The sequence below is a fragment of the Sminthopsis crassicaudata genome, chromosome 4 (genome assembly GCF_048593235.1).
Source record: "Sminthopsis crassicaudata isolate SCR6 chromosome 4, ASM4859323v1, whole genome shotgun sequence".
NCBI classification, from domain to species: domain Eukaryota; kingdom Metazoa; phylum Chordata; class Mammalia; order Dasyuromorphia; family Dasyuridae; genus Sminthopsis; species Sminthopsis crassicaudata.
The window spans coordinates 14,129,701-14,142,113 of record NC_133620.1 but is presented as its reverse complement, the minus strand read 5'-3'; the positions used below and the strand labels follow the sequence as shown (position 1 = coordinate 14,142,113).

Genomic DNA, 12,413 nt, shown 5'->3' with positions numbered 1-12,413 from the left:
TCTCTTTCATATTTATATCCCTCTCTAGCATACTGCCTGGTGCAGAAGAAGGATAGGGACTATAGCTGTGGTTTTGATGGGAGATAATCTTCCCTTTTTGAAAACTTATCTTTCAGGTACTTAGTGCATTAAGAAGCTAAATTGTTTGTCTAGGGTCAGATAGTTTATATATTTCTAAAGCTGGACTTGAAGCCAGTTTTCCCTGGTTTTGAGTGAATGCTGCCTCTCCTGTGGCCCATAGGAAGTACTTAATGGATGCTTATTTATTGACTGGTTATTGATTAGTCAATCCATCAACCCTTGGTCTTTCCAAACTTATCTGTGCTAGTCTTTAGACAACATAAGGGATGGCAGAAGTCATGTGGTGCATTTCATAAATGAGAAAACTGATTCCCAATAACAACAAAGGACTTGCCTAATGTGTCAGAGACTGATTTGAACTCAGGGCCTAGAACCAGTTTTAGAATATTAGAGAAGCTGAGCTGGAGAGTTTAATTGCCTTACCTGTTGTCATGCCCTTTTCCAGTCCCCTGCAAGATAGCCTTTTCTCTTGTATTAAAGAATTTTTCTTAAAAAGAGAATTTAAAAGTTCCAAAAAACCAACCAAAATATCAAAAAACTCTGGTGTTTTGTGTTAGTTTTAGTGTTCTATTCCCACAGTCCCATCTGGGCTTTTTTTTTGGAATGACCAAAGCTTGGCCATCACAATTTTGAAAAGTTTAATTTTTGAATTAAAGCAGGATCACGATTTTATGACATTTATAATTTCTTGAAAACAAGAAGGACTGATGCTGGAGGCCATAAGGTAGTTAATGTATAAAGGAGGTTTGTAAGTAAGCAACTCACCTTGCCCGAGGCAAATTTTTCTCACTGCTGATTTTTAGTGCTGGTGCCCCTCCTGGGAAGCAGGTAAGCTAGGAACACACTGCGTGGGGCTGGCTGATGTGACGTACTTCTTTGCAGTGCCCTTGCAGGACACGCTGTACAGAGAAGGTACATGCAAAAACTGGCAGGTGGTTAGAGGGAAAGCAAACAGGGTCTGCTTGGCTGGGGGAAGAGCCACCTAGTGATTTTTAAATTCCCAAATTGGTCTCATGTAAAATACAGCCTCGAGATCCTCAGTTTATGTTCGACACATTTGTCCGTAGGAATTCCGAGATGATTCCTTCCTTCGTGAAGAGGATTTGGAGGAGCCTTTCCTCGACTTGGGAAGGACATTCCATGGACAGTCCAAAGAAATTGACAATACTCAAGAGGCGTGGGAGATGCACTCTTTCCTGAAGCCTAGAGCACCGGAAATGGGAGAAGAGAGAGAGATGCTGGTGGATGATGTGTATGACTTCCAGGATATCTTTCAGAACATGGAGCTGTATTCTTCATCACTCAGCAAGAAAGATCTTCCTCTCTCTGCAGGCCAGGATTTTCACTTTGGCACCCAGTGGCTAAGTCATCCAGCGACCTATGAAGCTCATGACCTGAGATCCATGGTGCACCCGACTTCCCAAGAGCTAGCCCAGAACAGATACAACAGTGAAACAATGGTAAGAAATCCTAAAACGTCCCTTTTCCTCCTTCCTCTCCCTTTCCTTTATGGAGTCTGTAAATTGCCAAGTACCTCTATTTCTCTGGTAGTTTTCACTTTAAATTATGATTACAGCATTTTTGAGATGTCTTCCCATTGCAAAGAATTAGTTAATGTTTTATGGGAGATGACACATGGTTAGATGGAAGCCAAGGGATCTTTGATTCATTCTGTATCCTCGACGGACTGTAATTTCATCAGTTTTGGCACGTCCTCCACCGGCTCCGACCAAGAGCCCCGGGTGACTTCCCAGACAGACAGATGGTGTGTTGGAGAGTTTTCTTGGTTGGGAAAAACATCCCCTGAGGCCCCCGGGATGATGAGTCTCTTTGTATTAGATTGGCTGGACCGGTCATTTGAGGACAGACACACATGGGGTTGGCTCATGGTCACAGCCTCCGATGCTCATCTCAGGGGCTGCCTCTTTCTGAAGGACTTTCCTGATTCCCCCCATTGTTAGTATTCCAGATTCTACTTGGCCATTATTTTGTGAATATCCTGTATTGCTTTGTCTATGTACCTAGGCCCTCTCTCTAGAGGAATAGGGGCAGGGAGGGTCTTTTTGGATCCTTTATATCTAGCCCAGTGTCTAGCATATAATAGGTACTTAATGATTGAATAAACAAATCTGTGAACCAAAAGCATTCATTCAGAGATTGCACTTTGCCAAGCCCTGTGTTGTTTGTAGGGAATGGCACAAATATGAACCATAAATACTTGCAGATTTCCTAATGCACTGAGTTTCAATCAGAGTATGGGATTTCCAACTGGCCAAAGACTATATAATCTTAATTTTTCTTTTTTTCTGAGGCAATTGGGGTTAAGTGACTTACCCAGGGCCACACAGCTAGGAAGCACTGTCTAAGATCAGATTTGAATTCAGATCCTCCTGACTTCAAGGCTGGTGCTCTATCCACTGCACTACCTAGCTGCCCCGAGTATATAATCTTTTTTTTTTTTTTTCTTTTGAGGCTGGGGTTAAGTGACTTGCCCAGGGTCACACAGCTAGGAAGCACTGTCTAAGGTCACATTTGAATTCAGATCCTCCCGACTTCAAGGCTGGTGCTCTATCCACTGCACTACCTAGCTGCCCCGAGTATATAATCTTGAGCAGGCCATTTGCCCCTTTAGTACCTCAGTTTCCATATCTATAACATGAGGTTGGACTACTCCAAAGAGAGAGAATCCAGGGGAGAGGAACCAAAGGATTGTTCTGCTATAGTGAAGTCCAGGTGAAGTTGGAAAACACTATTTTGAGGTGTACTCGGTGACCATGGTTTTGTCATTTTCTTCAGCTCTGCTCAGCAGCTCCTAGTTAAAGTATAGGAGGAGAATGGGGGGAATCTAGGCCTGAGGTTTGGAAAGAGCAGAGTGTTGATAGACCTCTGGGGTGGAGAGGGATGTGGATGAGCCGGTTCACTCTAGGGCACAGATTGGAGAAGCGGAGAAGTCGTATGTTGACAGTGTCCGAGAAGGTCCTGAGAGATGGAGGATGTGTAAGGGGTTTGAGAGGGATGAGGGAATTGTAGAATGATGGAAAGTTTGGATTATGGAAGGGGAACATTTTGGGGAGACTCCTAAGCATGGCTGAGGCGATTTGAAGGAATAGGCCATGGACTGAAGGAGGTTAATTTGCTTCAGGGACCATCCCTGTGGATGTGAAATCCCTTTAGGATAAAACAACATGTATTTAGGGTGAGGGTTAGTGGAAGACAGGGAGAATGACCTGGTACCATGATGGCAACAATAATACGGACAATTTTAATGGAGTGAAATTGGAAGGAAGAGGGTGTTCTGAGTGATGAAAGAGTATAGACTTGTCAGTAACGAGCCAGAAGTGTTCCAAAGCTTTCTTAAAGAGCAGTGTGTTGGGGCTGTCAGTGAAGGCACAGCCAACACTCACTTTCCATTTTTTTCAAAACGAGGGCGATTGACCAGACGGCCTCTGTCGCTTCCTGCTGCCACTAATCTCGGATCCTTCAGTCCTGTGACCTTCTCAATATTCCAGAGTGTGATGTTTGATTAGAGAGAAAAGATCTGGAAAGGTAGTTAGGGCCTCTTTCCCTTTCCCCCTCCCCTGCTTCTGCTTCAGGCCCTTTTAGGTTAGTATTCCATTCCCCAAGAAGGCAAACCCAAGTGGATTTTTTTAATTGTTGAGAATTTTTTTTTTTTTTTTTTGGCAATATTTGTTTGTGTAAATGTGATGCTCCTTAGCTAGGGGTTACAGAACCATGATTTCTTCTAATGTTGTCATAATCCACAAGGCTTCCAGCACATTTAGCTATTTTTGCTAAGCCGCCAGCAGCGCCCAGCATGGATGGCTTACAACTGCATTTCGGAGCCGTGCTTTTGTTCCCAGAGTGTCGTTGCAGAATATGAGAACGTAGACTAACAGAGATTTAGGCTGCTTTTGCCTCAGGGCTCTTTCTACAGCACTAATTGACCTCATTTTTCTGCAATTTTATTTGGCAAAACTGTTATTGTTTCCTTGTGCTCCAAGATCTTCCTTTTCCTCTTCATCCCCACTGTCAGATGTTGGCTCCTCATTCAATTTCTCCCACTTCTAGGACAAAATAAACTCTTTTCTGGCCTCCCAACAGTGGCTTTTTCTCTTGGCCAGTCAGAGGGTCTTAGGTATAAGGTGGAGAAGGGACTTCAGGAAGCCTCATCTAACCCCCTTACTTTTCAGATAACGAAGCTGAAGTAAAGGGTTAGAAGTCCAGAGTCACAGAGGTCACTTCTAATGTTCAGTGTCTCTGGCCTGTAAGATTCTCTCCCCCACATTCATCAGTACATGATGCTGATGGGAAATGGTTTTACTTCTGCTCTCTCAAACCCTGGCTTTGGGGGCAGAGAGTACTAGACTGTGTCAGTAAAAAAAAATTTTTCTTTTTTTTCTTTTTCTTTTTTCTTTTTTTTTTTTTTTTCCTGAGGCTGGGGTTAAGTGACTTGCCCAGGGTCACACAGCTAGGAAGTGTTAAGTGTCTGAGACCAGATTTGAACTCAGGTCCTCCTGAATTCAGGGCTGGTGCTCTCTCCACTGCGCCACCTAGCTGCCCAGTAAAATTTTTTTTAAATAATAGTTTTTTATTTTCAAAATATATGCAACATATATTTTCAACATACACTCTTTTTTATTTATAGCTTTTCATTTACAAGCTAGATGCATAGGTAATTTTTCAGCATTGACAATTGCAAAACTTTTTGTTCCAATTTTTCCCCTCCTTTCCCCACCCCTTCCCCAGATAGCAGGTAGACCAATACATTCAACATACATTCTTACAAAACTTGGTATTGCAAATTGTTTATCCATCCCTTCTCTTTGCCCCCTCCCCTAGACAGCAAGTAATCCATTATATGTTAAACATGGGCAATTCTTCTATACATATTTTTATAACTGCTTGCTGTACAAGCAAAATTAGATTAAAAAAGGAAAAAAAAATGAGAAAGTAAACAAAAAGCAAACAACAAAAAAAGGTGAAAATACTATCTTGTGATCCACATTTTGTCTCCACGGTTCTATGGATGCAGATGGCTCTCTCCATCTCAAGTCTATCAGAATTGACCTGAATCATTTCATTGTTGAAAAGAGCTAAGTCCATCCCAATTGATCATCATGTAATGTTGTTGTTGTATACAATTATCTCCTGGTTCTGCTGATTTCACTCAGCATCAGTTCATGTAAGTCTCTCCAGATCTTTCTGAAATCATCCTGCTGATTGTTTCTCATAGAACAATAATATCCTATAACATTCATATCCCATAACTTATTCGGTCATTCTCCAACTAATGGGCAGCCACTAAGTTTCCAGTTACTTGCCCCTACAAAAAGGGCTGCTGCAAACATTTTTGGACATGTGGGTCCCTTTCTCTTTTTCATGATCTCTTTGGGATATTGACCCAGTGTCAATTCCACTGGAATTCCACAATTCCACCAACACTGTATAAGTGTCCCAGTTTTCCCACCTCCCCTCCAACATTGGTCATTATCGTTTCTTATCATCTTAGCCAATATAAAACATATGAAGTAGTACCTTAGAGTTGTCTTAATTTGCATTTCTCTGATCAGTGGTGATTTAGAGCATTTTTTCATATGGCTAAAAATAGTTTCAATTTCTTCATCTGAAAATTTCCCATCAGATTCTTTGACCATTCATCAATTGAAGAATGGCTTGGATTCTTATGAATTTGAATCAATGCTCTACATATTTTAGAAATGAGGCCTTTATCAGAACTTTTGAATATAAATTCTCCTCACCCCCAATTTTCTGCTTCTCTTTTAAGATTGTCTGAATTAGTTTTGCAGGTATAAAACCTTTTTAGATGAACGTAATCAAAATTATCCCTTTTGCATTTCATAATGTACTCTTATTCTTCTTTGGCCATAAATTCCTTCCTTCTTCACAGATCTCAAAGGTAAATTATCCTTTGTTCTTCTAATTTGCTTATAATATCACTCTTTATGTCTAAATCATGAGTCCATTTTAATCTTATCTTGGTATCGAGTGTTAGATGTTAGTCAATACCTAGTTTCTCCCATATTATTTTTCAATTTTCCCAGCAGTAAGTGAATACTTATCCCAAAAGCTGAGGTCTTTGTGTTTACTGAATACTAGCTTACTATAGTCATCGAGAGTCAGGAATTCTTGAGTTTGAATCCCAATTCAGCCACTCGTGCAAATCACTGAGTTTCTTTTTGCCTCAGTGTCCCCTTATGTAAAAAATAGGTATGATAATGATACTTGCTTTACAGACTTGTTCTGAAGATCAAATAGAATCATGTGTAAAATTTAAATCCACATATAAATACTATTTTTTAAATTATCTCTCTTGTCACTATCCTATATGATGTGTATCATGTCATCTTACCTCTACTTGCCTCAGTTTCCCCCTTTGTAAAAACAGGGCTGATGATATCTACTTCCTAGGGCTGTTATGAGGATCCAATGAGATAGCAAGTGTAAGTCTTTTTAAACCTTAAATCCCCAGGTAAATATTATTACTATCATTAGTGATATTACTCTGTCACTATTCTATATGACCCAGATCAAACTATGTAAACTCTCCTGGCATCAAATGCAAAATGAAGCTGTGGCTCATGCCATGACTGCCAACATTATTTCTAGCTTCAAATCTATGACACATGATGCACACAGATATTGATGTTGTGATCTCTTTTATTTAGACAATGAGGAAGGTGGAAATGAGCACTTACGTGCCAGATATGGGGCAATGGATTCTTATAAATATTATCTCATTTGATTCTCGCAGTAATCCTGGGGATGGGAGGCAGGTACCATTATTATCTCCATTTTATAGTGGAGGAAACTGAAGTCACCTGGCCAGATTTGAAGTCAAGTTTTTCTGATTCTAGGTTCGGCACTATATCATACCTTCTCACCCCACGGGATTCTCCTCTCAATTCTCCCAGTTGTGCTCACCATAATAGCTAATTGAGGTGCTTAGTACTTTCCTCTAAGTTTTTTCCCCTTATGTGAGTTTCACTGGACTATTCTCATCATTATTCTGACCTGCCATGGGAGAGCTCTCTCTTTCCTATCATAGATTTTGGATTCTCTGTTCCTCTATAGAGTGACATTTTTGTTATTAAAAGGAGGCTACAGTCTACTCACACCCTCCACCCATCTCTTCTTTCCTCATTGAAAATGGCATTAACGTTCAGTTGGATAGTGAGTCTGTTGGCGGTATTTGGTATGGGCTCTGAAGATGAATTCATTATGAGAGAGGAAATAAGGCCTTGGACTGAATTGGAGAAATGGTACATTCTTTCTGACAAGGCTTGGGTGAGTGGCTGGAGTGCCGGATTTGGACTGGAAGGCCCAAGTTCATATGTCTCCTTGAACAGTTCTTAGCTGTTTGACTCTGGGGTAGTCACTTAACTCTTCTCATCCTGAGACTCCTCATTTGTTCAAGTGGATAATAACAATATTTCGCAAGGCATGGTGAAGATCAAATGAGAAAAGATGGAAAGCATTTTGCAGTCCTTGAAAAATGCTCTCACACTTTTTCTTTGTCTCTGTCTCTTTCTGTTTCTCTCTGTGAGTCTGTCTCTCTTTCTGTCTCTCCCCTTTTCATTCCTTCCTCCTCCCCTTTTCTTATTGTTATTGCCACCATTATTATTAGAAGATGCAAAATTGTCCTGTTTGGTTTGCAAGCCTTTTAAGACCACTTTTCCCAAGGAATCCCAATTACTTGTAATTATAAGGACTTCAAAATATAAATATGTCCAAAAAAATATATTGTCCTTCTTGATGAACCTAAAGGAAGCACCAAACCATCAGCCAATTGGCCATTGGTCACTGATATTCTATCATGTTCCGGACATTGTCCTTCATGATGAGTTTCAAGGGAGCATCAAACCATCAACCAATTGACCATTGGTCACTGCTTATTTTATTTTATATTTTATTATACATAATATTATAATTATATTTTATATTATTTTATTGTTGTTTGCAGGCATTGTAGATTGATGCCTGGAGTACAAAGACACAAACAATCCCTGTCCTCAGAAGCTTCTATTCTCTCAGATAAGAAAAGTCGATTGCTATTTGCTAGTCGAGGGTTGGTAGCTACCTCAGTTTTTCATTATTTCTCCCATGATATCGTTCTAATATGTTTCCCTTTCTCTTCCTCTCCAGATCGATGAGAATTTTGGGAACACTTCTCTGTCCGTCATCACTTCCTCTGAAGGCGACATGTGCCAAGACATTTTTGGTGACCTTGAAAACTCCAAATCCATCTCAAATAGCGGCTTGGATTTAGGTTTGTGATTTGGGTTGCCCATGAATGACAATTGCTTAAATTTTGCTTTTGCCAAAGCAGCTTTTGAATATACTGCTTTTCTCAATCATTTCAATCCTTTTGATTCCATCCAAATTCAAATCATGATTTGCTTTCATGAATTCAGGCAGTTCCTCATCTGGACAGACCTTAGTCTAGGTGCTCATAAAACAAATGATTTCCATCTTGCTTTTAGAGTGTGGAGATTCTGCTTTGAAGCAATTTTTGCATTGTTGTTGTTTTTCTGCCTCATTGAGCTTTTTATTCTTAAGTAGAGAACAATGCAAACACCAGTACAATGGACTGAAATCAGAGAATTACAAATAAATTTCTGCTAGTGTATATTAAAAAGCCTGTTGCCATCAAACCATACTGTGAGTTCATGGAATGGAGCTGTTAAATATGAATATGGAAAGGCAAAGTTTAAACATTTATGAAATGCTGCACTAGCTCTCTAGGTTAGGGCCAATTTTTGATACATTAAGAACGCTACTTTGTCGTTAATGTATACAACCCACCTTAGTCCTTTTTAGGCTCAAGATTGGTCCTTCTTTCCAAAAAAGAACTTTTCTTCAAAAATCTTTTTTTGGGGAGGAGAATGAGGGAGCTGAAATTATTGATGCCTCCGGTGTGATCTTAATACTGTTTGCTATTATGAGATTCTATGATGACACAGAAATTGACAGCCTACTGTGATGTTTCCACTTCATGTTTAAAGTGCCTACTATGTGCCTGGCACTGGGGATGTGACAAAATGAAACCTGATCCTTACCTTATGTTGGGAAAATGTAACATGACCATAGAGTAAGCATGAATCCTAATTACCCAGCATTCCATTTTTGTTTTTCTTTGTTCTTTTCATTTTCATTACTGTTGCCACCATGTAGTTTCTTCTCCCAGTTGTGCTATTACTTCATATACATCTTTCTTTACTTGTCTGAATTCCTCTTGCTCATTACACACTTGAAAGTCTGAAACATTAATTTTCTCACAGAGCCTCTCAGGCTCAGAGGAAAATTGACTTGTCCATGGTTGTCCAGGTTAACAGACAGAACACCTGAGATTTGACGACTTCAGAACAGCTTCCTCCCCTTCTGTATCCCCTCCCAAGCCAAATGAATCAGCGCTGGGTGCTGTCAAGGATGAAGAAAGATTTCTCTTTCTCAACTAACCTTATAAAAACTGAGTTTTGTACATAAAATTGCATCTAGTTGTATGAGGCAGAAAAGTAGCCCATTTTTATAGCATCTTCATGAATTCAAATAAAGCCTCAGACACTAGCTGTATGATCCTAAGCAAGTCATTTAATCCCATTTGCCTCAATTTCCTCATCTGTAAAAATGACTTGGATGGAAAAAGAAATGGCAAAGTACTTCACTAAGTTGCCAAGAAAACCTCAGATGAGGTCGTGAAAAATCAGACACTTTAAAATGATTGAAAAGCAATCTCATGAAAGACTACAGGCACAGTTACAGAAATGTGAGAATTTGCCTTTGGATTATAGACAAGACCTGCCCCAATCATCCCTCTATAGTTATATTTTAAAAGTTTGTATTTATTTTTCTGTGAGCATTTTGGATCTCTTTCATCTTCTCCAGGACAAGATACGCTCCCTCTGGGCAGGGAGTGCTTGCTGCATTTGGCCTTGTATCCTGGCCCTGTATCTTCTACACAAGTCAGTGCTTAATTTTTGATTCTTGAGGGGCAGCTAATGGCACAGTGGATAGAGCATCTTCTTGGAGTCAGGAGAACCCGAGTTCAAATCTAGCCTCAGATATTTGACATTTAACTACCTGTGCCCCCAGAGATCTCAATTAATCCCAGTTGCCTCGCCAAAAAACAACAACAAACAAAAACAACCAAAACAAGTACATGATTCTTGAATAGCCAATGACAGCATTGGAGAAAGGAGTTCTGGGTTTAAATTCGGAAGAACTGACTGACTTGCGAGTTAGCTGGCTGACTTTGAAGAATCCTGCTTTCTTTTTCATGCTGTGGTTCAGTTTATTTCTTACTTTCTATCAACTTATTTGCAAGTGTTTATGGAACCTCCTTTGTAATGTAGCACAAGTTTTCTTAGGCTCAAAATTCTCTTGCCTTTTATCCTTTCCTAACTTTATATTCTCACCTCACAAAATATTCGTATTTCAGGGCTTTCTTTTCCCCTTTACCCCAGAGGATCAGTCTGCTTTTCATCCTGAAAATCTCCTTTCTTTGAACTACCCTGCCTCTTTTGATGTCGCTTCGCTCCTTTCTCACAGCTTTTCCTCCACAACTCCTGGGCTTCTTGTCTACTTTTTACTGTTTCGTGACCCCTGAGGTCCTATTGATTTGACTGCTGAAAATACCCGTAAGCCACAGTACTTTTGGGCATCCAGATGGTGCAGTGGCTAGAGCCTAGAGACCTGAGACCCAGTGTGGTTAAGTGATTTATTTGCTCAAGAGAACAGAGGCAGAAGAACAGAAATGGGTGCGTCTTTCTGTCCCATGAGTCTCCTTAAAGGCTTTGAGCTGCTCTCACCAGAGAAGGGAGGGAATTTGTCCTAGAGAAGAGATGACTCTTGTTTTCATGTTTGGTGGGTGGACAGCCATTTGTCCATTGTCCTTCTTGTCCTTTCCACACCACTGACTGACCATCCTTTCCCTATAATCTCCTTTTTCTGGCTTTTCAGGTCAATGCAGTCTTTTGATTGTCCTCCTCCCTCTCTGACCGCTTCTTCTTAATCTGTTACTGGCTCATTAGGCATCTGCATCTCCTAACTGGGAATGGCCTCCAAAGTTTTGTGTTCCTTCTTTCCAAAACTCTTCTGTTCTCTCCATATGTTTGGTGACCTCAACTCACATGGGCTCAATTATCTCTGTGCAGGGAATGTTTGGTTCTAGATCTCCACTCCTCATCTTTCTCCTGTGTTGTCATTATTAGGAATATGATAGACATTTTGAACCAGATTTCCCCTGGGCGCCTCAACTCAGCATGTGTAAATCTGAACTCACAACATTTCCCCAAATCCTCTCCCCTTCTGCCCTTTGTATTTCTGTGCAGAACCCCACCATCCTGGCAGTTATCTTGGGTCACAAGCTCCCATCATCTAGGATGGCTCATTTCCCCCGGCTCCAAACAGGCTGCCAAATGATAGTATTTTCCCCCTCTTTTCCATTCATAAAGCTTCCCTTTTGTTCAAGCTCTCGTCCCCACTTGCCTGGAGTAATGGCAATAACTTTTAATTGGTCTTCTTGCCTCAAATCTCTTCCCAATTTTATCTCTATTTGACAGAGCCGCTAAAGTACTTTTCCTAAGGACCATTTTGATCTCCTACTCAGTAATTCTAACAGCTCCTTACTGGCTGCTAAGTGACCCAATGAATGGAATGGCCGGCCATAAGACAGGAAGATTCATCTTTCTGAGTGCAGATCTGGCTAAAGACACTTCCTAATCATGTGATCCTGGGCAAGTCACTTTATCCTGTTTGCCTTAGGATAAAGTGTAAATGTGTGTTAAATGCATGTTAAATGTGTAAAATGCATTTAAGAAGGAAATGGCCAACCACTATAGAATCTTTGCCGATAAAACCCCAAATGGAGTCATAAAGAATAAGAAACAACTAAATAAACATTTGCCTATTGGCACTGTAAATAAATATAAATCTTCTCTATCATTTAAAGCCACTTACCTGCCCCCCTGCCTATTTTTCCAGCCTTTTAGTACAATATTTCTCTTCCTATTCCAGTCAGACTTATTATTTTACTTCTTACTGTCCCTCAGAAACAACTCTCCATTTCCTTCCCCATGCTTTTGCATTAGCTGTCCCTCATGCCTGGCGTGCCCTCCTCCTTATCTCTATTTCTTATTATTTCTGTCTTCCTTCAAGGTTCATATCCTGTATAGGAAATCTTTCCTGATTCTGCCCATTCTACCTCTTCCTGCCTTGTCTTCCCAATCAAATTATCCTATAAAGTGCTGGGCAGATTTCAAAGCACTACATAATGCTTGCTATTATTATCATTAGTGTTGCTGTTGGTTTATTTT

The 12,413-nt window shown here is 40.3% G+C and overlaps 1 protein-coding gene across 1 annotated transcript in view; it reads left to right on the top strand.

Annotated features, from left to right (window-relative positions):
- PATJ (PATJ crumbs cell polarity complex component) overlaps positions 1-12,413 on the top strand; it is a 335,316-nt gene that overhangs the window by 130,954 nt on the left and 191,949 nt on the right. Inside the window, 2 exon segments of the mRNA XM_074265778.1 lie at positions 1,149-1,541; positions 8,245-8,368. Coding sequence (XP_074121879.1) covers positions 1,149-1,541; positions 8,245-8,368 — 517 coding nt within the window.